Genomic DNA, 23,715 nt, shown 5'->3' on the forward strand with positions numbered 1-23,715 from the left:
TTGGTTTGGGGGTTTTGTGTGCATGTTTTGGTTGGTTTTTTCTTGTTTGTTTGTTTGTTTTTAATGGAGAGGGGAGGGAAATAGATGGAGGTTGTGAATTCATTTGCCCACAGGTGTTCCAGTTGTGCTACAGAAGCAGAGTCTCAGACTTGTATGGAGATACTGCTTTCTTGTTGTTTGAGGTTGACAATGCATAGGTTATCAGTAGTGGGAATGAATATAAATGGACATTAAAAGTCTAGAGTAAACAGAACCTGTGGTAAACAACAACAATGCAAGCCCTCAAATTTCTATTTGCATGAAGACTATCTGGTACTGCTATTTACTTAGTTCCATTTTCTTGTTCTTTGACTACTTTTGACCCTATCCTCTTTGGACTATGTGTTTTTCAGGCCCTGAAGAATGCCTTTAATTGTCTGAGGAATGCTTTATTAGATCCATTAAAATAGCCTGGATAGCCTGGTGGCTGACACAGGGAGGGACTGGTAACCAGGATCCTCAATCCTGTCCTGCAGTGCAGGGAAAAAGCAGGGCAGAGGGGGTGGTTTGCATACTCCCTAGCCTGTCAGCTGCTGCTGGGCAGACGGAATTATTCCAAGGCTCTTTTTGACCTCATCAAATAGCAAAGTTCAAGTCCTCAATATTCTATTTAAAAGGAAAAAAACACCCATCATTTTGCAAATAAAATGAAGATAATATCAAAATTAGATAATGTACCAGATATGTACTGCTTCCATTCAAAAATGTACCAGAGTTGCAGCCCACTGCATTCCTACATTATTGCCTATTTAGAAATTTTGTGCTGAAAATGTTTAACGCTAACATGCCATCTATTACTGGAGAAAGATGAGAAAGAAGCAGTGCCATTACAATCAGTTTGATATGCCTGCAAGTAGGATTGCTTTTGCCTTTTCGTCCAGCAGCTGGAGTGTGATGATCACAGTATAATGTACTTCTTCATAAACTGGATAAATGGTATGCTGATGTTCAAATGGATCCCAAGCTTTTATCCTGTGAACAAATAACAAGAACATACTCAAATACAGATAGATAGGTAGTAAAGTCTGTAAGAAAAAACTAAATATGGGGTTTTTTTCCCAAGGGTGTAATATTGAGATAACAAACAATTGTCAGTTGAACACAGTGAGTTGTTTAAGTTAACCAGTAGAGCTGGGACACAGGAGATAATGTCACAACTACATTGTTGTACATTGGGAGGGCTTTAAAATATGGTAAAGGATTTTGTATTTCTGAGTATCAGATCATCAGAATTTCTGCATTGGTGAAGAAGTATTTGTATTAATTTCATAAAACTTGGAAATGTTGAATAATAGATGAAGTCATATGGAAGCAGACAATGAAGATTTTTCTAAATAAAAATACATACTTTGGCTATAATTTTCAGTGCGGTAACCTGCAGTCTAATGATAGTATGCACCAGCACGGCAAATTCATCTACATTATGATTACATTTTATGTAGCAATAGAAGGTAAGAATAATTTTGAGTCTTTTCCCTCTTACACAATTAAAATATTTGTAGTAATCTGTAAAGGTACTTCTGGATGATTTTATATAAAGAACATGCAATAGAATTAGTGATTATCAGACCAGAGCTATTCTAGAGTCGACTTCAGAAGATCTACTTCCCCCTTCCCAAAGCTCTGCCAGACCAGGTAAGTTAACAGAGAATGTGTTCACTCTTACACTGTGCAACTTTTGGCCCTGCTCGCTGTGGGGAGGGTCCTTAATGCATTAGCTGATGAAGCTTTACAGCCACAAGACTTGTCTTCCTGTAAACATGCTCTGCACTTTTGAAATCTGCTTAAGGATAAAAGATGATGCTTTCTTGAAAAGTGACATTTTAAGTATGTAAACTTTAGAAAAATCCCAGATGTTTTGTCACATGCTTGTGGCTGTTGCCACAGAGACAAAATTGGTTGGGGGGAAGCAGGTCAGACATAAGTCTCATATTTAATAAAAGTTTTTTTGCTTACAATCCTCTGTCTTGTATTAGTGATTTGTCATCTGTACTTGATGGCATGAGGTGCAATAGCAGAGAAGAAAGCATCCACAGATTTCAAAGGCTTGACTTTGTGAAGTGCACCAGAGTAGCTGAACAGCAGCTTCAGTAACCACCAACTGTAAAAGGCTGTTGAAACTTCTGAGAATTAAATTAACGGAAAAGAAATTTAAAACTTACTCGTAATAATTCAATTCTTGCAGATTCCTCAGAAGAGGAATGTCCTGACAGTACCCAGAAACATTCCTGCATCAATTCTGTTGCTGGATGAAGGATTGAAAAAAAAAAAAAAATCTGGTATTTTTGGAACACAGCTTTGAGACAGAAGTTTATTCAAAAAACTCAGTAGGAAAAAGTTGTTAGTGAGTTAAGGTCATGTTAGTATGCTTGCCACTTGGTAAGGCGCCTCCTTGAGCTTTACAGCCAAAGTAAATCTGCATATAAAGGCATATAAAATGTGCCCAGAATATAATTCTAGTTTTCCTTTTTACTAAATGAGGCACAGATTTTAAATGGAATTACCTGATGAATATAAAAATTACATTTTTCCATTCAATTCTTTATAGCTGAAGCTAAGTTCCTTAGGCTGACTGTGCTTTCAAACACCTTTTATTTTCCCACTTACGTAAACTGATACTATTTTCTAAGAGCTTGTGCCTTTTCACTCTGCCCATTTCTCCAAAGGTGGTGTGCAGGCATGCTCTTCAGCAGGTGCTTTATCTCCTATTCAATAGCCTGTAACAGGTAAGATAGAGGTGAAATTTTAAATCATGGCCTTAGCAAAATATGGAATCTGCACATAGAAGGTTCTGTCTCTGTTCAAAGACTGGCTCTATTTAAAAAAACTTAAAAGCCATGAATGTATAATGATGTTGAAAGTGGTTTTTTTGCCTTGAATAGCAAAAATGAGGGAAGACACTGGCTGCAAGCTCCTGAACTAAAGCCAGGCATGCAAATACTGAGTAATGGAGAGTAAGTTCATTCCTGTAAGATACTGCATGTGTTTTCAGCAAAACAGCCAAGTTTCTACTGAAGGCTTGGTTGCATCAACCAAAAAAACTAACTAAGGTATCCTAATTGAAGTCATCTTACTTAAAGCTCTAAAACATGGCTGACAGAATCCATTAGGTATCTGGGTCAGTCCATGGGAAGTATCTGAAGCAGTAACTGTGGTATTGCTATTTCTGCCATGCTTTTGAATAATGGAATGTTACAAGTTTCAGTTGAAAGTGGTGCTGATATAAACAACTCCATTAAAATAGTTTTGTCATAGTTTTATTTCAGTGTAATATTTCAAGCAGTTCTCTGTTTAAACCTTAAATAAGACCCATTAGAGATCACCGTGTGAGCTGTTAGGTTTGGCAAGATCATGAGATGATTGACTGGTTTTCCAATGGCTCTAAATAAATGGCATGCATTACTTCTCTCGGTTGTCTCTCATTACTACTGTTCATGCCTTAAAAATACTAAATTTCTTCTAAGTCTTATTTTGATATGGATATAGACACTGGAATCATGTCACCTTCTACTGGAATCCCACTGGATAGCTGGGGATGGCTGGCTGCATTTATCACTAAACTTCACTAGATCCCTTTATTTTGTTTGATGCTTGTACGTTCTTCTGTCCAGGGTCTCCCTGTGTTCTTTGTGTCACTGTGATTAGATTTTTAGTCCAGAGTGGAATGATCATCATCTACTTCAGCTGGGAAAAGAGGGGGTCATTCAGAAATAGTCATACCTAAAACCAGAGTGCCATGTAAAGAGAGCAGTGCTTACCAAAGATGATACAAAGCAAAGCCTAATTTCAAGAAAATCATGCAACTCCTTATCAATGAGAGCCCAACATTCCTGCTCATTTCCAGTTTAGAAGATGAGAACATATAAGTAGAAACCAATAGATTTGTGTCATTCCTTGAAGTAGCAAAAACCTTGGCAAGATGACTGACCATGGTTTTATCACAGTGAAAGGATGGAAATGAGTCGACAAAAATGACACAGGAGTCATTTTGTTTAAAAAGATAAGTTTAAGTAATTTTTACAAACATTATAGATCCTTGACTTATCAGCAGAAGCACAAAATCTGTTAACTAATTCTTTGCATTTCAGAACGTTACCTTATCAGCACTAGCCAGCTTCCTAATTTTTCCTTTCTGACCAAGTGACATGGTAGAAGAATGTGATGGTTCTGGAGTGTACCATTCATTTAAGAAAAAAGAGGAACATATTCAGGAGTTTACCCATTTTCCATCACTACTCCAAACCCAGTTCTCCTGGTATTATATGTAATTGTCAAGTAGTAGAAATCTGGCTCATTTTTCAGTAATTTTTAAACTTAAAATTTAGAAAAAATAGTAATTTTAAATGTCTTTCAGATAAACATCTAATATTAATTTGATACTAGTCTTAAAGAAGAGCACTTCAATGACTATTTAATATAGTACAATAATCAGTGATAAAACCCCCTCGGATGTGAAGAGATTAAGATCAACATGTTGCTAATTTTGTGCCACAGCAAAAAAAAAACCACAAAAACCCACCAAATCTTGTGAGATGAATAAATAGGAAATCTGTTTTCAGACACTGAGTAATTATATGCTATTTAGTTTCGGAAACCACACTTACAGGTGGAGGGAGTTCAAACAAACAAGATAGAGGTGTAGAAGACAATGACTTCTAATGATAGAACTGAGCCTAGAAATGAGAGGACTGAGGTCAGGAATCCTCAGTCATGTGAAAGTTTGCTTTCAAGAGGAAAGGGATAATCTGTCTAAGTGAAAAGGACAATAATTAATGTCGCTTGGATTGACCACTGGAAGTTTAAATAAGACACTAGGGAGAAAACAAAACAAAAAGATGAGCTGTCCAACCAAAGTGACAGTGAAGCACTGGAATATATTACTTTGGAAAGTAAAGATCTCCAGTGACAAAGATGCTACAAGGCAGGCTAGACAATTATGTTGACATCAGTTTAATTGTGACTGATCCTGCTCTTGGGCAAGGGAAAATGGATTAGATCAGGAGTTCTTGAGCTGTGAGAAGACAGTGACATATCCTTGGAGGTCCAGGTAAAGCTCCAGGAGAATTTAATCTGGTATTTCTCCTTCTTCCGACCTTTTCTCTTAGAAGTTCCCGCTGAAAATCACTTGAAGAATGTTGTACTTAGTCTCAGTCAACAGGATAGGAAGGGAGCAGAGCCATCAGATCCTCCCTACCTAGGGGTGCATTTTGAGCATTGCCAGTGGCCAGCTGGGGGGACACTTGTTCCACGTTCATTGCATTCCCTCAGCAAAAGTGAGCTGAAGGTTATGCTACCCCAGCAGCAGAAAGTCCATGGGGAAGGCTGACCTTTCCCCTTCTAGTGAAATTCAGGTCCCCTACTGAGGAGCATTTAGAGGCACAGGATGTGAGGAATGGTGTCATTTCCCAGGGGTATCAAAACTTGGATCAGGGAGAGGACGTTTCTATTGATACCTGGCAATTCGGGCAGTGGCTGCAGAACACAACTACCCAGGGACAAGATTCTAGCTATTGTACAGAAGTAACACCTACTTGCTGGACAGAAAATAGGGGTGCTTGTATATATGAAGGACCTATCCCATTACAGTAGAGAGATAGGCCCAATAATAAAAAATGTCAGTACCATTGAAATAAATGACTTCCTAAAAAGGATTTTCAGCTCTGCTTTCTACTTGCTGCACGTAATTAATAAATTAATAACAAAATAATTATATTCTCCACAGTCAGAGAAAATTTGATGTTCAGCTATCTTAAACAGCAAACCTGGATACTTTGCTTTGGTTTCAACCTATTCAAGAAACACTGGAATAACATTTCACAATATTTTCTTTGGTAAGTGTTAATTTTTGGTGGAGGTGAAGTGGGTTGAACATGGGTTGATGGAGAGTCTTTTAGACTAATGATGCTCCTCACAATTTAGATATTTAAACCACGCAGAAAGGTGGGAATTCCCTTTCGTTCCAGCTCACCTGCCGGATGGTGGGGCGGCCTCCGAGCCTCCAGGCCCCGCCGGGCTGGGGCCCCTGCCCCCTTCCCCCTTTCCCAACGCTGCGGCACGGACCCTGGGTCGCTGCGGGGGGGGAACTGTCCCAGAGCCGCAGGCAGCTAAAACCAGCCATGGACTGCCACAGCTAAACCCATCCAGCGCGGCTTCTGGGGACAGGCGGGTCCCTCTTCTCTCCATGCGGAGCCGGCGGAGTCAACGGGAGCCGGCAGAGCCTCCTGTCTGCAGCCAGCACACTTCGTGCTGCACTGAAGAGGCCACCACGCAGCCAGCAGCACAAAGGGAGCGAGGCTTTCTGCTTCAACATGGCGGCTTCAGAGTCAGAGAGAAAGAGAAGTGAGTCCCGTGGGACGGAGCTGAGCATGGCGACGGGAGAAAAGAGGGCGGTGCCGCGATTCTGGCGCGTAGCTTAAAAAACTTCTTGCAGGCCATGGTAAGAAACTGTAATACCACAAACTGTTTGTCTCTTTAATCCATTTGAAGTACATGGGGGGATGGAGAATTCACGTGTGGCCCGTGAAGATTGTGAAGAGTGCCTATGCCAGGCTATATAGAAGCAGTGAGAGGTTTTTAGAGACTTGTGGCGAAGAAAGCCTTTGTGTTCAGGCCAAAATAACTTATCCTTAAAAAGATTAATAACCCCATGTGATAGCCTATGTTTGGCAGTGTGAAAGAACTGCGAGATTTTCATGGAAGAGATGTTTTACACCACAGCAGAGTGTTTCTTTCTGGGCAGGTCTGCTGTTGGTGGCAGTTTGGGAACCATGTGAAGCAGAAGAAAACCCTTTTTTCCTTAAGCATAAGAAAGAGACTTTTTAAGAACTACAACACTGACTAAAACTCCAAGTTCTGTTATCCTTTGTGCGAGTTGGGTAAAAGGAGGGAAGTGCTGGAAGAGATGAGAGGTTTGCTTTAATTTCTTGTTATTTCTTTTCACTTTTAATTCTGTTAGTAAGAAACCCTTTCTTTGTACCGCAACTGTTTAAGTTTGAACCTGTTTTGCCTCGCAGCTCTCTAGTTTTCCTCAATATTTTCTTATTTTCCCCTTATGAAAATAAAACTGATTTCGTATGCTTGACAGCTGCATCAAACCACAACAGGAGGGAACTGGCAAAATGAGAATATGAATTTTTAGCAACTTATTCAGATAACGTAGTATGTAATCCTCGCTGTGCTAATAATTTCTGGGTAGTTTCATGCAAATATTCACCATCCAAATTCTTTTTATAAATACAGCAGTCGCTTTTCAACATGAAAAGTGCATTCAAACTTAGAAAAAGTAATACTTTGCATTCCAGTTTCTAAGTTTCATGGTATGATACAATGGATTTTCTCTTCTTCAGTGTATCAGGGAAGCACCAGATAGGGGCCATTGTACGTCAAGACAGTAGTGTTAGAAAGAGGATAGATGTGCTGGTTTCAAGAAGGCAGAGTTGGCACAAGGCCTGCACACTGAACTCAAAGACATGGTGCACGTGGTATGAACCCACTGTGACCTTCGGAGAGGCAGATCATGTGGCAAGTCAGTCACAAGCTCAGAAACTTTTATACAGATTTATCTGCACTTTTTCATCTCATTTATATCTAATTAAAAATGTGTACCCTTTTCTCAATCTTAGCATATTTACTTACATAATTAGTTAAGTGGCATTGGTGGTGGTCAGTGAACCTTAATACCAAATAAATCTCTAGGCATAAATCCTTTCATATGGCCATACAAATTTTCTGTATATGTGCACAAATGCACTTGTAATAACTTCTCCAGCTGATCTGTCTGTTGACCGAATTCAGTGATGGCTGAGAAAGATCAAAATGAATCATGTCAAATGAACACAGGGCTGACAATACCTACAGCAGGTCAGATAAAATGTTCACAGTAAAGCCAAACACAGCCCACCAGTGATATATGCAGGTGACAGCAAGTAGCAAAGATTATTAATAAGCTTTGCAAAGTTGTGAAAAAAGAAATTCTGCTTAAAACAAAATGAAACTGTGCAATTCTTATTACAATTTAAAACTTGATCTTTAGGAAGAAAAAGAATAGATTTCCTGATTTGAAATCTAATCATCAGTGTAAATTAAGCAATTAAGAAGTGGTCTTAATTATGGTTATGACCCCAGAACACTTACCTATTTTAGACCTTCCTGATGTCAGACCACAAAGGAAACTATAGAGTGAAATCAATACAGAAATAAGTGGCATAATAATTAAAAAAGGAATACAAAGTTGGATAAAATAGCTTCTCAGATTTCTAACAGTTGTTACATAACATATCCATCAGTAAGCAGAACAATATTTTGTGAGCTGAGAGAAACTGTATAAACTTGGTCCATTAGGGTATTGTTTCACACCTTTTCATCTTCACTAAGCAGGAAGGATGCACGATTTACCTAATACATCATCACTACAAATGTAAGGCTTCTGGAAAACCTGCTTCCTTCTCATCTTTTGTATATTGTAAGCACATGGTGGCAAACTGCACCTAAAGTAACTACTGCGCACAGCAGCGGGAGATTAAGTCAAAACTTGCTGTCTGTAACTCCAGACTTCAAGAGGTGAATGGAATTAGTGAGGAAAATTGTCCATATGTTTACCTCCCATTAATCCAGGACTGCCTTGTCAGTGAAGACAACTTATGGATGACAGATGGAAAAAAAGACTGGAAAATATCAAATTAGACTGATGTCTAGAGAGACAGCAATGCTACTGAAATAGAATTTAAGTGAGGTCAGTCAAAATCCCTCCTTCCTGCTTCTCAGGCAGCCTGAGTCACTAATTCTTGCAGTTGAAGGAATATAATAATTGCACATCACTCTGGTCTTCATCTCTTTGATCTCCCTGCTTCAAGACAAGGACAGTTTCGCCTTAGGAGAGGTTACAATGACCTCACTTAGTTATTCCAGTAATTCATATTTCAGTGTAAATCCATGGCCTGGACAACTGATGTTTCAGCTTCAGCTCTGCAGTTTTACAGAAGTTAAAATTGTCACTTGTCTCTCTTTTGCTCATTGTCCTTTTGGGTGGAGCCTGCTGGTACAGCTCCCTGGTGGCCTTTGACTGAAGACGGCCTGCTGGAATAGGTTGCTCAGGAGTTTTCTTTGTATTGCAGCTCAGCCAGCTCTTTCCAAATCCAGCCTCTAAATTCCCAATGACAAAAAGGTCCCTGGCAAAACATCAGGATTCTTTGATATCACATGAACCATGTTCTGGGAACAGCACCAAAAGATCTTATCCAAACGTTTCTCACAGACCTCACAAACACTAGGGAAAACCAACTCACTGCAACAGGCACAGGGAAGAATGAGTTGCATCTTTCTGCTCCAGTGAGGTCTTTATTACTACTAGAGGGTTTTATCTCCAGAAAGCGACTTCTTTTGTCTCCCTCCATTTCTGGAAAAGGGGGCCTTACCTCATATTTCAGGTCCCATAGCAGCTTTGAAGCTAAGAAGTAAAGCTGACCTTATCCAGACTTAAAGTTTCCAGTCAGTTTGACAATACACCATAAAGAACTGCTTATTTTCAGATTTGAGCTTTGTTTAGAGACTTCCATGAGTATCTGATGGATTTTAAGAGAATGCCCTTTATGCTAACAGCTATTGTGACTCAAGAAAATAGAATTAAGATGGTTGACTGAACAATCATTCTAATTAAAAGTATTTAGCAGTTAGTTGTATGGAGAATGAACATATGGTTTGCTCTACGTATAAAACTTTGTGGAAGATGCAGTCAGTGCCAGAGACAAACTCTTCCCTATTCTCAGGGAGGCCAAGCAGTAGCCCTCCCTCAAGAATCCTGTACTCTTTACTTTAGCAAGGATCAGTGTAATGACCTGATTGTTTCTTCACATACTTTTTCAAAAGGTCGTAAGTTAGCAGAGCCTAGTTAAAACATACTTTAAAAATGCCTTGCCTGCTTTGTGCAATTAGTTACCTTAGTACATGTATTGTTTAATTAGGTTTTATAGAAATGTAAAAAAAAAAAAATCCATAAGCATGCACATCCCCCAGATTTACTTTCTGAGTAAATTTGTGTTTAGTACCTGAAAAATGAGTGTTAGAGAATCTGGAAGAGAGGCAAATCCCTTGTTTGTAAAGACAAGGAGTTTTGTATCCCTCATCAGCACAATTTCAAAGCTTTCTACCTTTTCCATTCTAACAGCATTCTGATTTTCCTGTGTTTAACACTGCAGCCACCACAGCAATGAGATTCCTACATACAACATCTCCAAGACAAAAAAACTCCAAAACATCCACAATTAATGACTAGCAATTATTCTGCCTACCATGGTTGTCAGCATTGTGTTTTAAAGTTTGAAGTGGCTTGGTTTATGAATCTTCTGAACAATTCCCTGCCAGTGATCTGCGATTCCCCAGCACAGATATAGATGTATCCAGTTGCAACCCAGGGCTGAAATCCTGACCTCACTGAAACCAGTGGGAATCAGGAGTTCACTTTTGGAGTTCTGAGCTTTCCTAATTAAAAAAAAATGTATTTTTTTGACTATAATTTGGCTGAGACATGGCCTAAAAAAAGTCTCCACATCAAGGAGTTACAAGGATGAGTCCTTTGGCTAATGCTGTATGTTCAACTTGCTTTTAAGGAGATGATTCCAACAATGCTCAGCATTGTGTTTCTTTATGTAAGTTCTGAATCCAGCCCTTTGTGGTGTGTGAATAGGCAAGGCAATTCAGGCACAAATTACAAAAAGTAGTACCTTTTATGTGTCCTTTTTGGCAAAACCACCTTTCAAAGGTTTCAGTCATGTTTTCAAAGGCAACATCATGTTTTTCATGTTGTCTTGTCAGCTACCTGACCTAATCTGAAAGGAAGGCAATGTTTGAACATCAAATAACTGTGTATTTTGAACTTGCCTGGAACAATTAGGTATGGCCACAATTTCTCAAATTCCATTTGTGTTTTTTGCCTGGTTATTGATCTTTGCAGCCAAGTTCCTTTTGAAGGTAGTCTCTCCACCACAAAAACCTAAACAAAGAAGTTCAGGAGAAACACCTACCTATTTGAGGTTAAACTGAAAAAAAACCACAAAAACTTTTGTAGCACAGGAGTACAATATTCTGCACTTCCAAGTGTCTGTGGTTGTTCTACTGGGACTACCTTGCAAGTTTAACAGTCTACCTGAAATTTGCTGTCCACCATTTTGGTAAGTACACAAAGGCCAGGTACACCGATGTTTGCAGTGGTGAACATTTCACTCTCTAGGTGAAAGACAGGGTGCTGATCACTACGGCTACAGCCTGATGTAATTTGGCTTCCAGAGAAAGTAGATTTTAGCAAAACTTTCTCCTTCAACTGTCTTACCACAACACCTGTGTTCAGAAGGAATGTTTCCAGGTATCTTTTCCTAAGCCAAGCTGCACAGGACATTTTTTTAAATATGCCATGGTTTGAGTTTAATGCCATCAAATGCATGTGTTAATCTCTTATTATTTATAGGAAGATCGAAAGTGTATATTCAATTATAGATCTTTGATATTAGTATTCAGTTTACTGGTAAACTACTGAGGTAGAAAGAGAAGCTTGACTTCAGCACTGAAAATCATACCTTGGTTTCCAGAAGGTGGAGATTTTTAGGATTAGAATACATTTCAGTGATAAGGATCAATCATAACATTTGGAACTTAATTCAAATTATCGTAAAATTCCACCAAAAATCCACATTAAATTTGGTTCACATCTCTTGTATTCTCACAAGCATGAATACACTTATTCACAACTTAAGCCCATCTCCTTTGTCACATGATTTATTCCACAGCATTCAGGTCACTTGGTATTAATTTTATTAAGCAAATGGCACGCTGGTTTTCATTGCAACCTTGTTACAGATTTTTATGTGAAATGGTAGGAAATTAAATAATGTACCATAGTAAAGTAGAAGAGATTATTGAAATAGAATATGGAACAACAATAGCAATAGTTTGAAATTTCCATTCGCATGATCCTTTCAGAAATTAATAAAATCCAAAGAAACTATTCTCCTTTATTAAGAAATGGCAACAGCAATGAAACCACTCACCTCCAAGGTGAACTGAAAGTGACTTGGCCATATGCCTATGGTCTTCACATTCCAGAGTATTATCTCAGTACTCTCTGCAAATGGATTAATGCCATGAGATGATAGCCCAGATGATTAATGAAGCAGGTGAAAATAAAGTCATTGCAGCAACCCTGAGGAGTGTGAGAGTAGACAAAGGTGCTAACACTGCAAGGTTCTACTTGCTGCCTTGTAAGGAACAGCAGAGCTGTTCCTAGCAGGAGGGAGGCACTTTATAACAGCAAGTGTTTTAAACTCTCTATCTGAGAAGAAAACATGCTCTATCAAGAATATTTTAGGGTCAAACTTATGTCAGTGTAAAGTGAAGGCAGCCCTGCTGACCCTACCGGAAGTAATGGATTTGCTCTTGGAGTAGCTGCAGGGCCATGATAGGACGCAGGTACCAGAACCTGAAAGGTTTAATGGAGGTGTAAAAGAGCTGAAACCTTCTGCCTTCAGACAAAACACAGCTGGATGAAAAAACTGTGGGTAAAAGCCCAGCCTTTAGGAAGAACTAGACACCTAAAGTTGTTGAAAGGCTTCCAGTGTGATTGTCAAAAATTCCAGAAGAATTTAGAAAAGATGCCCTTGAAGATCTCATGGGCCACCATCAAAATATTTTTAAAAATTGGTCACAACTTCCTTTTCTGAAGAAGCAAGAATAAAGTTTCTAAACATTTATTAGCTAAAGATCACAGGGAAGTAGTCATTAGTTACAGCTTCTCCCTGAACAGTGGCTACAAGATCTCAACATATCAATTTAACAACCACATCTCCTTTGCTAGCACTGAATACCCTGGCTTCTTTTCTATTTATGCACAAATGAAGAGTCAATTAAAACAGAAAAAACCCATGCCTGTAGCCTTAATGTATCACACTGCTAAATAAAACCTGAAGACTTAAGTGCATGTACAAGGAAGACTGAACTGTTTCCAGACGTGTATGCTCAACCCAGTGCAAGAGGGATATGACAATGTCAGGTCTATACTGTTAGAATCAACTAGATGAGCAAGAATAAGCCCCAAATGCTCTGATGCACCCAGATTTGGACTTTTTATACCAACTGTGACATGACTAGGAAGGGGAGGACTGCTCTGGCAGTGACAGTTCAGGAATAAAAACTATCACATTGCTAAATATTCTAGTTAACTGGATATTTTAATGCTATAAAAGATTGTCATGTATGGTAGTTGGGAGTTGTAATGTGGTTTGATTTTGCTATTTTCAAAATATTTTGCCCCGTCTCCTGTCTCTGCATCTAGATGCAGAATTCATTATGATTTGCTGTCCTCTCAGTGTCATCACCATCTGCAATTCTAGTTTTATATACTTCAGATGTTCCAATGATAAAAAACAGAACTACATAAGGACACCAGCAGGCACTTTGGATGATTCCCTTTACAATCTCTTTTATGTACGGTCTGTTGCTTCCTTCCTTTTTAATCCATTTTCTTCCTAACACTTTGTCTTAACTCCTTGCAACTGGATTTACCTTTGCAAATTACTTCTGTCTTTGATATAGAGTATTGCCAGTGACATTCAAAAAAACAAATTAATGTGAGCGGCTGACACTTGTCCTAAACCTCATCAGTCAAGTCCTGTCAAACATACTGCATAAGTGATTATGACCATCCTTTCCTAGCATTATATGCTATAGAAGTGGTCACCCTTAGGAAACCCATCATTTTTTACATGACTACAATATTACACAGCAAAGATTTATAATGAACCCCCAGCTGATACTGGGAATAGGACACCAACTGGGAGAACACTCCTGCACTGCATTAGCACAAATCTTGTTTTCAGAAAATTCAGTTTGACAATCTCAACAAACATAAAGCTGTGTGCCAGAATGGTGAATCAAATCAGGAAAAAACGTCCTTCAACTTATGTTTGGAAGAAGTACTTGAGCAGTTTGTTAGTGGAAGATATAGTAGGCTGCTGAAGAGAGGAGAGAACTCAAACCTACAAAATTTATCCTTGGAATCCCTTATAAATTTGGATTTGGTGTATGTAATGACAATACATCAATTATACAGCAATGGAGTAATATAAAGAAATTATTAACAGACCTGATTTCTCAAAAACATAATGATGGAAGGCTGATATTCAGTTGAGTTATGAAGAGCAACTTTTTAATCCTGAATTCTCAATGGTGAAAAATACTTTCTAGCAGTCTATAAACACATAGAATATAATCTTTCACTGAATTTCCTGATGTAAGTATGGAGCAATTTCTGTGTAAAGTAGTATCTGCTGAAGAAATTATTTCATGTAGCAACTGGCATGAGTCCCTTAGATCGAAACCCTGAAAAATTAAAAAAAAAAGATACAGAGCTGAGTATATTTCCTGAGTTTGTAGCTGGCATGTATTCCTTTCCCTTTCCTGACTTCAGAATGAAGTATGAGGCAATAAAATTCTAAGAGGAAGGGAAGTCAAATAAGAAAACAGAGAATGTGGAAGTGTAACCCACACACAAAGCAAAAGTGAAAAATAAATTCAAACAAGAGAGAGAATTGAAACAGAGATTGAAATGACAGCAGGAATGAAGTGCAGAGAGAGAAGTACAAAGCTGTCAGAAATAATTAGGAGGAACATAAAAAGTAATAAGAAAATCCCTAAAAAAGCAAAGTGAAGGGTCATTTTATAGCTAGTTAAATTCTGAAAGAAATTATAATACTCTTCTTCCAAAAGGTTGTAGAATTTTCTCCCATTCTATTTTCTTTAATTAAAAAAGATCCTTAAGTGCACATATAAAGTGTGTGTAATTTATCCAGCAGCCACAGCTGAGAGACACAACTGTAAACTGCGTAAGTTAAGGTTTGTTTTGGTTTCAAAATTAATGAGTCTCCTGCTAATATTTTTAAAATTTTTACCTTTCTATTTTCTACATTTGACAGATTCATTCCCATTGAAATGCTGGAAAATACCTATTAAAAGTCCTGACAAGTTATCCTATTATTAACTAAATTAATAAGCAAAATAAATAGAGTAATAAGTCCTCCTCTCTGAAATGATGAAAAAAAAATGGATAATGAGCCCTTCGTAAGTTAGACAGGATCCAGACATATAAAAAAAAGGTATTAAAACCTCATGCTCCAGTACATAAGGCAACTTCTAACTGAGGAAGCCATTAAGTGAAGCCCATTAGACAGCAATTTGATATAAACTGTCTCGTACCTTCCTTTGGAAGACATGACAAAATACTGTCAAGCAACAGAAACTGAGCTGAAACTGAGGTTACTTGATGAGACTGCTACCGTTTTTGCAAGACAAGGTTTTGAAACAGCAAAAAAATCCATAGGAAGTCTAAGAGGCTGTTAAGCCATAACTGGTGGTGCAGAAAGCAAATTTAACTACCACCTAGGGAAGCTTCTGTCTCCTGTCAGTCCCAATTCTTTTGACAAACAGATTAACCATTTTGCAGGAGTCAAAGGATGCCATGGCACTGAAAATTACAAATGCCTTGAGCAAGTAGCATAGAGGCAGTAGGGACTGGCTTTGCATGTAAATTGCTCAGCTGTAACTACCTGTGTGAGCTTTCCTGCCTCTTGTAGAATAAAGAATATTTCTAAAGACTGTTTTTTGTTCATGTGGTCAGCTACAACTCAGAAATGCATAAGAAGCCGTTCTTCACCACCAGCAACTGTTAATCTCTGTCTCAACATCTACTTATTTCTTTGTGGATGACTTATTCCAAGAGCAGAAGGAAATGTGTAGAAATAAGCTCATTTGTCCAGAAGGACCAGCACTCCTCCCATACTCTTAAGTCAAAGGAAGATTTTCTTTTTGATGAAATATAAATTGATCTTACGATTTAACAAACTAGAACAAGAACAAAAAAAACTCCTTTCACCTTGACCAATTGTTTACCAAAAAAACCACCCCCCAAGGAGTTCCTGCTTCATTGCCCTGTCAGTACTGGCACACGCAAGTTAAGCCTTCATGTTTATTGATAAACAAATTAGCTAAAACTCTCAAGGTTGCTTCTTTTGGAATTTTTCAGGTTCCTAAGCTGTTCACCATTGCACAAAGACCTAATTTAAAATAATTTTAGAGATCTGGGAGTTCATATGTGATAATGAAAACATAACCAGATACAATTTTAAAAAGGCTTGAATTTTAGCAAGCTTTTATTGATATGCAATTAAGAAATCACTGCAGCTGAGATGGATAAAAAATTAACTAAGTAAAAAGGTCAGAACATTGGTCAATATATCATCATGAATTGGAATAAATTGGAAAATATCAAAATACTGTGAATTTTTTTAAGGAAAGAAAACAAATGTATGTTTGGAAACATATTTAGTTCAAAAATTCTCAATCTAAATAAACACTTTAGACATTTGACACATATTTCTGGCTGAACAAAATCAGAACACTTAATATGCATGAACCACACCTTCTATACTATTTCAGCCGATTTATTTCTTTATAAACAAAATTTCAGTTTAACATATAGCAGAAATATCCTCCAGTCTGTTTGTAGTCAGGAATTTTGAGATTTCCTTTTAAAGATGCAGAGAATCTACTCACACTTGCTTCTACCTGGCCTAATTTTCTCAGGGATGACTAGTTTACTCTCAAAGTTATTCATATTTTGTACAATTCTGGTGTCCTTATTCATGTTACAAAGAACAGCATACATAAAAACCAAAGAATGATGACATGTACATCACAAGGTTTTGCTTTGCCTGCTTTGACTCTGAAGTGAGGGTTCCCAAAAGAGGTAATAACTTAGCATAGGGAGGCACTTATTTCCTACCTGGTCACCATCTGCTCCCAAGCTAACTTGAAGACAGATGCCCAAATCCAAAGCTCTGTGAAGTGTAAGAGATTACTTTCACCTGGCAACCCCCTGGGAACTGAAAGTTGCTCGAGAAGATGGCAGATTGGATTTTAGGAAAAATTTCTTCACCAAAAGGATTGCCAAGAAACGAAACAGGCTGCCCAGGGAAGAGGTTGAGCCACCATCCCTGGAGGTATTTAAAAGATGTAGCTGTGGCACTTAGGGACATGGCTTAGTGGTGGACCTGGGCTAACAGCTGGACTCTGTGATCTTACAGGTCTTTTCCAACATAAATGATGATATGATTCTATGAAAATCAGACAGTTCTTGGCTTCAGCTCCCTCTGGTGGGTAACGCACACTCCAGAAACCAGCAACTACTGCTAAAGGTAACAGCCCAAAAGTGGAAGAACATGCAGGTTGCTATATATTTTTAAAAACACACATAAATACACCTGCTGAGCAATGACTACAGCTGAGATCAGAGTTAAAGCTGCAACTTCACACATCTGAGCTGAGAAGATGCAAGGTTCCTGTCAGAACAGAACTCCCTTCAAATTCAGAGAAGAGATGGGAGTTTCAGTCCAGGTAAAAACTGATGTTTAGCACATAACACTGATTAAAATAAAGTGAAGAACTAGTTAAATACTGTTTGTTTTTATGAGAACATTCACTTGGATTTCTGTTCTTGACTGATACTTTGGCCGGTCCTGGGATGTTTCAGCTGGGATGGAGTTAATTTGTTTCCTAGTAGCTGGTGCAGTGCTGTGTTTTTAATTCAGTATGAGAATGCTGTTGATAACACACCGGTGTTTGGTTGTTGCTAAGCAGTGCTTACCCCAAGTCAAGGACTTCTCAGTGTCCCAGGCTCTGATGGTGAGCAAGTGAGCAAGTGAGCAAGAAGCTGTGAGGGAGCATGGCCAGGACAGCTGACCTGAACTGGCCAAAGAGATATTCTATACCATGGAATGTCATGCTCAGGATATAAACTGGGGGGAAGTTGGCCAGGAGCTTCTGATGGCTGGTCAGGGACAGGCTGGGCATTGGTCAGAAGGTGGTGAGCAATTGGATTGCACACCTCTTGTCCATTTTAGGGTCTATTACTCTCTCCCCTTTTCATTACAATTATTTTTATTATTACCATTATTAATAGTAAATTTAATTCTTTTTCAATTCATCAACTGTTCTTATCTCAACCCATGAATTTCGGGGGTTTTTTTGGTGATTCTTCTCCTCAACATGGGGAATGGGTGGAGTGATTGAGCATCTCTGTTATACTTAGTTGCTGTCTGGGATTAAACCACAGCAGAGGTATAAAGTTTGATGCCCTGTCTAAAAAGCACTTTTGTTGGTGTCATAGGTTAGCAAGCGTAGTCCCGGAAGGGACGTCCTTGCTAAGGGGTGCTTACAGTTTCCTCTGGGAACTGATAGAACCTATCAGCTGGCCAGTTTGAATATGGACAATTCTCTAAGCCACTTAAAGTTGTGATCACCTCTGTGATCCACATTTAAGAATAGGCAAACTCCCCCTCCAAGCTCTCTCTCGTTTCCAGCGCTGGGACAGGTGGCTGCAGGCCCCGTGTGGGGGCCAGCCCAGGCCCTGCTTGGGCCAGGCCGGGCCGGGCCACGGCCATCCTGAAGCCATGGACCTGTTCCAGCCATGGAACCCCCCCCACTGCCTTGCCGTGGGCAGCCGGAGCGGCTCGGCTCTCCCCCCTCTCCACTTCGATAAGAAAAATTCAACATTCCAGCTGCAAAGCTGCAAGGCCGAGGTGAGATTAACCCTTTTATTGCTGTAAAGAGCTGAAAACCTGAGGGAAGAGAGAGAGGAGATGCTTAAAGCTGAAAGTCTGTTGTGAAGCTATGATATATCAGAGTATCCTGTTGTAATTTCATGAAGATCTGGGGGGTGGAGTGTTCAACTCGTGAGCAAAAGCACCTACGCTGAGATAGGCAGATGCTGACGCAGCTGTAATTTCATGAGAAGTTTGGACAGGGAGAGATGAACCAGATGAGGACTTTTGCTCCAAACGGGAAAGGAGAAAACCTCAGTCCGTAGAGATGAACCAGATGAGGACTTTTGCTCCAAATGGGAAAGGAGAAAACCTCAGTTCCTAGAGATGCTCCCAGAGATAGTCCTAAAGATGAAGATGATGAAGACCCTTTGCTCCCAGGGAAGGAGAAGGGCCTCTGTTTTTGTTTCTGAACGGCTCAACCTTAAAATTGTACCCCAAAAAACTTCAAGAGTGGACCCTCGAAAGCAGTTGCGGGAAAAGCTGCAAGTCGGGGGAAAGGACTCACACGCAGGCAGAGAGACTCCTCTTCCTAAATGGACTGAACAATATTTGGAAGTGGGCGGCTGTCTCGTTGTGATACTGTTTTCATTCATAGCATGAGCAAGAAGAGACTTCTCTTTCTAAATGGACTGAACAAGGTTATTATGGAAGTGGTAAACAGACTGAACACCTTAAGGGTTGTCTTTTTACATTGTCAGTGGGAGAAGGGAGGAAGGTGGGGGGAGGAGGAGAGTTCTGAAGGTGGTATAATTTTTTTCTTCTTTTAGGTCTGTTAATAAACTTCTTTATATTCTTTCAAGTTTGGTGCCTGTTTTGCATTTCTCCTAATTCTTATCTCACAGCAGATAAACAGTAATGAGTATTTTGGACCAAACCACTACAGTTGGCAGGATTCAGAAAATATTCATTATTTGGCAAATCTCACACCCCAGAGATTCTTCATTGTTAAAAGGAATTTAGTTTCAGTGAAAAAGAAAAATATGCTTTTAAATCTGTGATATCTTACCTACAAAACATGTATGCCCACATATTTATCAGCTGAAAAAACTGAAAATTAAAGCACGTTTTATAATTTATAGACTTGGACACAAATCTAAGTCCTTCCACAAGTACAATGTGCACACTGTATGGCAGTATCCCAAATACATGGGTTATGATAATGGCAACTTGTGATAATTCTTATGTTAAAATAAAATCAGTAATTTCTCCTCTACAAAATAGTACCTAAATTTAGATTATCTCATAAAAATGCATGGAAATGTTGCAAACATCAGCAATCTGATAGAAGAGTCTTAGAATTAATAGCATTTTTCTGTTCTCACAAGTGGCACCAATAAATCAAACTTTAATTCTTGCATCCCTGTGTTGTTTTTTCTTTCATTCAGAAGCTTACTTGTTGGTCTGAATCACATACTGACAGTTGTTTTGGGAAAAAAACCCCAACGTTCCCATCAGAAAACCATAATCGAGTGTGAGAACATTTGGGATAAGCATGGTCAAGTAAGTTCACGTTCTTCAGTGGACCACCACCATATTGCAGGGCGAGGGAGGGGATTCTGTCCCTCTACTCTGCTCTCACGAGACACCACCTGGAGTGCTGCATCCAGCTCTGGGGTCCCCAGTGTAAGAAAGACATGGACCTGTTGGAGCAAGTCTAGGGGAGGGCCACAAAAATGCTCCGAGGGCTGGAGCACACCTCCTGTGAAGAAAGACTAAGGGTTGGGATTGTTCAACCTAGAAAAGAGAAAGTTCTGTGGAGACTGGATTGTGGCCTGTCACTACTTAGAGAGGGCTTCTAATAAAGATGGGGACAATTTTTTAGCAGGGCCTCTTGTCCTAGGACAAGGGGTAATGGTTTTAAACTTACAGAATACAGATTCTGACTAAATATAAGGAAGAAGATTTTTATGATGGGGATGGTGAAACACAGGAACGGATTGCCCAGAGAGGTGGTAGACGCCCAGTCCCTGGAAGCATTCAAGGTAAGATTGGATGGGGCTCTGTTGAAGATGTCCCTGCTCATTGCAGGGAGTTGGACTAGATGACCCTTAAAGGTCCCTTCCAACCATTTCATGATTCCTTGGTAACTAAGCTGCAGGCATGTGTTTTACATTACAACTTTCATTCTGAAAGAAACTGTAGAACTTACAAAAGACATTTCTTTCTAATGAATATTTTTCTCCTTTCAAAGAAGAAAACCGTCCAACTTTCAGGTACAAATAAGAACCTGATATCAGAAGCTCTTCACTAGATACGTAATTTTAATTGGAGTTCTAAGCGATGGATGAAGTACCCTAGAAACCTCTCCCAGGATTATTTTAATTAGCTGCTCTCCCCATATGCAGCTTCATATGTTTGCACTTATATTAAGTAACAGAAGGTTTTTATGAGGTGAGGGGCTTACATGCATGTCATATACAATACAGACTGACTCGCATATAGACATATAGGAGTGAATCTTCCATGTGGTCTCTGCTGGCTAATTAATCTGGAAATTTCTGAATCCTCCTGCTCGTGTATCATGGACTGGGGACAGAGCACATTTGTATGAACCTGCTTACAATACTCATAGTTCTGTGCTAAGAAAGAAGTGACTTCATTAGCTCTGATGCACAACCACTTAGAACCTCAGAGGAAACATCTGATTTTCCTTTGTTTTTCATATAAAACCCAGAAAATATCTATTTGTAAAAAAACTCATGAAATCTGTGGCTTTGCTGTTAAATTATTGTGTTATTAAGGCTACTCTGCAGTAGTCATTTTATTCTCTGCAGTTAAACAGAATTTCACAGCATGTGTTTTATTTCATTTGGCCAAACTCCAGGCTTTCTGGTCCTCTAGTAGAGCCTGAAGAGTTGCCTGCAGACTGTAAAAAGATTAAGTGGATTAAACAGTACATTGAACAGGAAAAGACACTTAGGGTTATTGAGAAGTAATGTCTACTTTACATATTTATTACAGTGGTAACACTCTCACTGAAGTATTGCTCATCCTACCACAAGATTCTGAGGAGTGCCAAAACTGATGATTTAACTTATTTTATTACTGAAACTAATCTGTCCCCCTCTTTTAGGAAATAAGGTATTGCTGATCATTCTGGCTGAATGCCCTTCTCCTAATTTTGGGCTTCTAGTCTCACCTGTCTCAAGAAGCTCAGCGGATGCTTCCTCTCTGAGAGCAAGTGGAGCATACTCTTGAAATATGTTATGCAGTTTCTGGAAAGTGCTCAGCCATTTGCTCTTAGCTTGCTGCCTGTGCGCAGATCTCTGCTGAAAATATCCCTGAAAAATGTGTTATGAACATGACTAAAAGACAAGCTGTGAGAACGTACTGGAAAGTTAAGAAGCTGCTCTAATCATAAAACATGATTAAAGAACATCATTACTTCAGGGAAGTGCAGCTCTAGCCTACCAAATTGCTGCACAGTTTGGCAGATGGACAGATACAGGTTTGAGACTTATTACCTCTGTTTTAACAAGTATATATCTCAACTGGGCCCCAGTTACAGCCCAGTTACATCTCTAAGGTGGGGATAAAATCTCATATGCCTATTTGATGACAGTGTTACCAGCATCATTAATAAAGACGCAGGGAATATTTTCCTTCAGATAATATCTTCCAAATCTGCACTTCATGCTATAATGAGAAAAGCACTGCAGCCCATTTAAATAAAGATACAATTTATTTGCATGATAAAATGTTGAAGGAAGCTCTTCAGACTTAGTATTTTTTTTCATGTAAGCACTTAGCAATTAGATTTCCATTGATTAGAGAAGTGAATCCCCTTCAGATTAATGAAGAATAAATGAATGTCCTTAACAGATTGGAAATAAATGCATGTTTATTCCTGTACCAAACAACTTCTAAAAAGAAGGAATTCAGAACTGACCTGGTAGGCTGCAGTTTGTAAGTACTTGAAACAAAATGGACATGAGGAGAGCAGATTTCAGGTTCCTCAGGGAACTAGGAAGTGAAATCCCCATGTGAAATGTTTTTGCAGGTGCTGGGGTCCATCATTGCTGGTCACTTTTTAAACATCATTTCCTAAGGGCACAGGAACAGCAATTGCCAAATGTTGGAAGTCAAACAGAAAAGGCAGAAGGCTGGTTTGGCTGAAGAGGGATCTTCTCTCAGAAATAAAGTGAAAAAGGGAAGGTGTATGCCCAGTGGAAGCAAGGTCAGGTGACATGGGAAGAATAGAGAGATGCTTCTTGCCACTGTAGGGAGAAAATTTGTGCAGCCAAAGCTCAACTGGAGATGAAGTTGGCCAGAACTGCAGGAGACAACAAAAAGAGCTTTTTCAAATATATTAATGGCAATAGGCAGTGTAAAAATAACATTGGCCTGTTACAGGTTGAGGATGGTCCCCTCACAAAGAGGGACAGGGACAAGGCACAGGTGTTTAATGCATTCTTTGCCTGTGCCTTCAACACAGATGATGGACCAAGGGGGTTTCAGTGCCCTGAGCTGGAGGACCATGACTGTGAGAATGTTCAAATCCCAGCTGATCCTGAAATTGTGTGGGATCTGCTGCTCCAGCTGGATCCCTAAAAATCTATGGGGCCTGATGGGATTCATCCAAGAATCCTCAAGGAGCTGGCTGATGTCATTGCAAAGCCTCTCTTGATTTTTGAGTGGTTTTGGGAATCCAGAGAGATCCCAGCTGACTGGGAGCTGGCTAACATTGTCCTGATTTTCAAGAAGGGCAAGAGGGAGGACTCCAGAAACTACAGGCCTGTCAGTCTCACTTCAGTGCCCGGTAAAATCATGGAAAAGATTATTCTGGGAGATACTGAAAAACACCTGGAAGACAATGCAGTCATCAGTCCCAGCCAGCTCTCTTCATGAGAGGGAAGTTCTGCTTGTCGAATCTGATTTCCTTCTGTTTCAGCTTCCTTCTATTACCTTCTTCTAAGGGATGAAGATGACACATTAAACAGATCCTGCTCATCTGAAATGTTTGAGTCCAATTCTCTGTTAGAATGGATTCCATTTATACTTCCTTTGATGATTTACCAGTTCCCAAAAAGTGTTG

At 39.3% G+C, this 23,715-nt stretch overlaps 1 protein-coding gene across 3 annotated transcripts in view; it reads right to left on the reverse strand.

Annotated features, from left to right (window-relative positions):
- Positions 1–754: 754 nt before the first annotated feature.
- RWDD4 (RWD domain containing 4) overlaps positions 755–23,715 on the reverse strand; it is a 36,443-nt gene continuing 13,482 nt past the window's right edge. Inside the window, exons 8-9 of one of the 3 annotated variants that reach the window (XR_006013888.1) lie at positions 12,078–12,151; positions 755–1,011 (exon numbers count right to left, since the gene is read on the reverse strand). Coding sequence is in view for 2 of the 3 variants with exons in the window: in XM_042014853.1 (XP_041870787.1) it covers positions 2,230–2,298 (69 nt within the window). In the remaining variant the exon portion in view is untranslated. Of the gene's footprint in view, positions 1,012–2,201; positions 2,299–12,077; positions 12,152–23,715 lie in introns of all 3 variants that reach the window. The other 2 variants (XM_042014853.1, XM_042014855.1) reach the window with 2 other exon arrangements.

This window comes from Corvus kubaryi, unplaced genomic scaffold (assembly GCF_017639235.1).
Source record: "Corvus kubaryi isolate FWS band 111438036 unplaced genomic scaffold, C.kubaryi_AGA036_p1.0 split3-131, whole genome shotgun sequence".
NCBI lineage: Eukaryota > Metazoa > Chordata > Aves > Passeriformes > Corvidae > Corvus > Corvus kubaryi.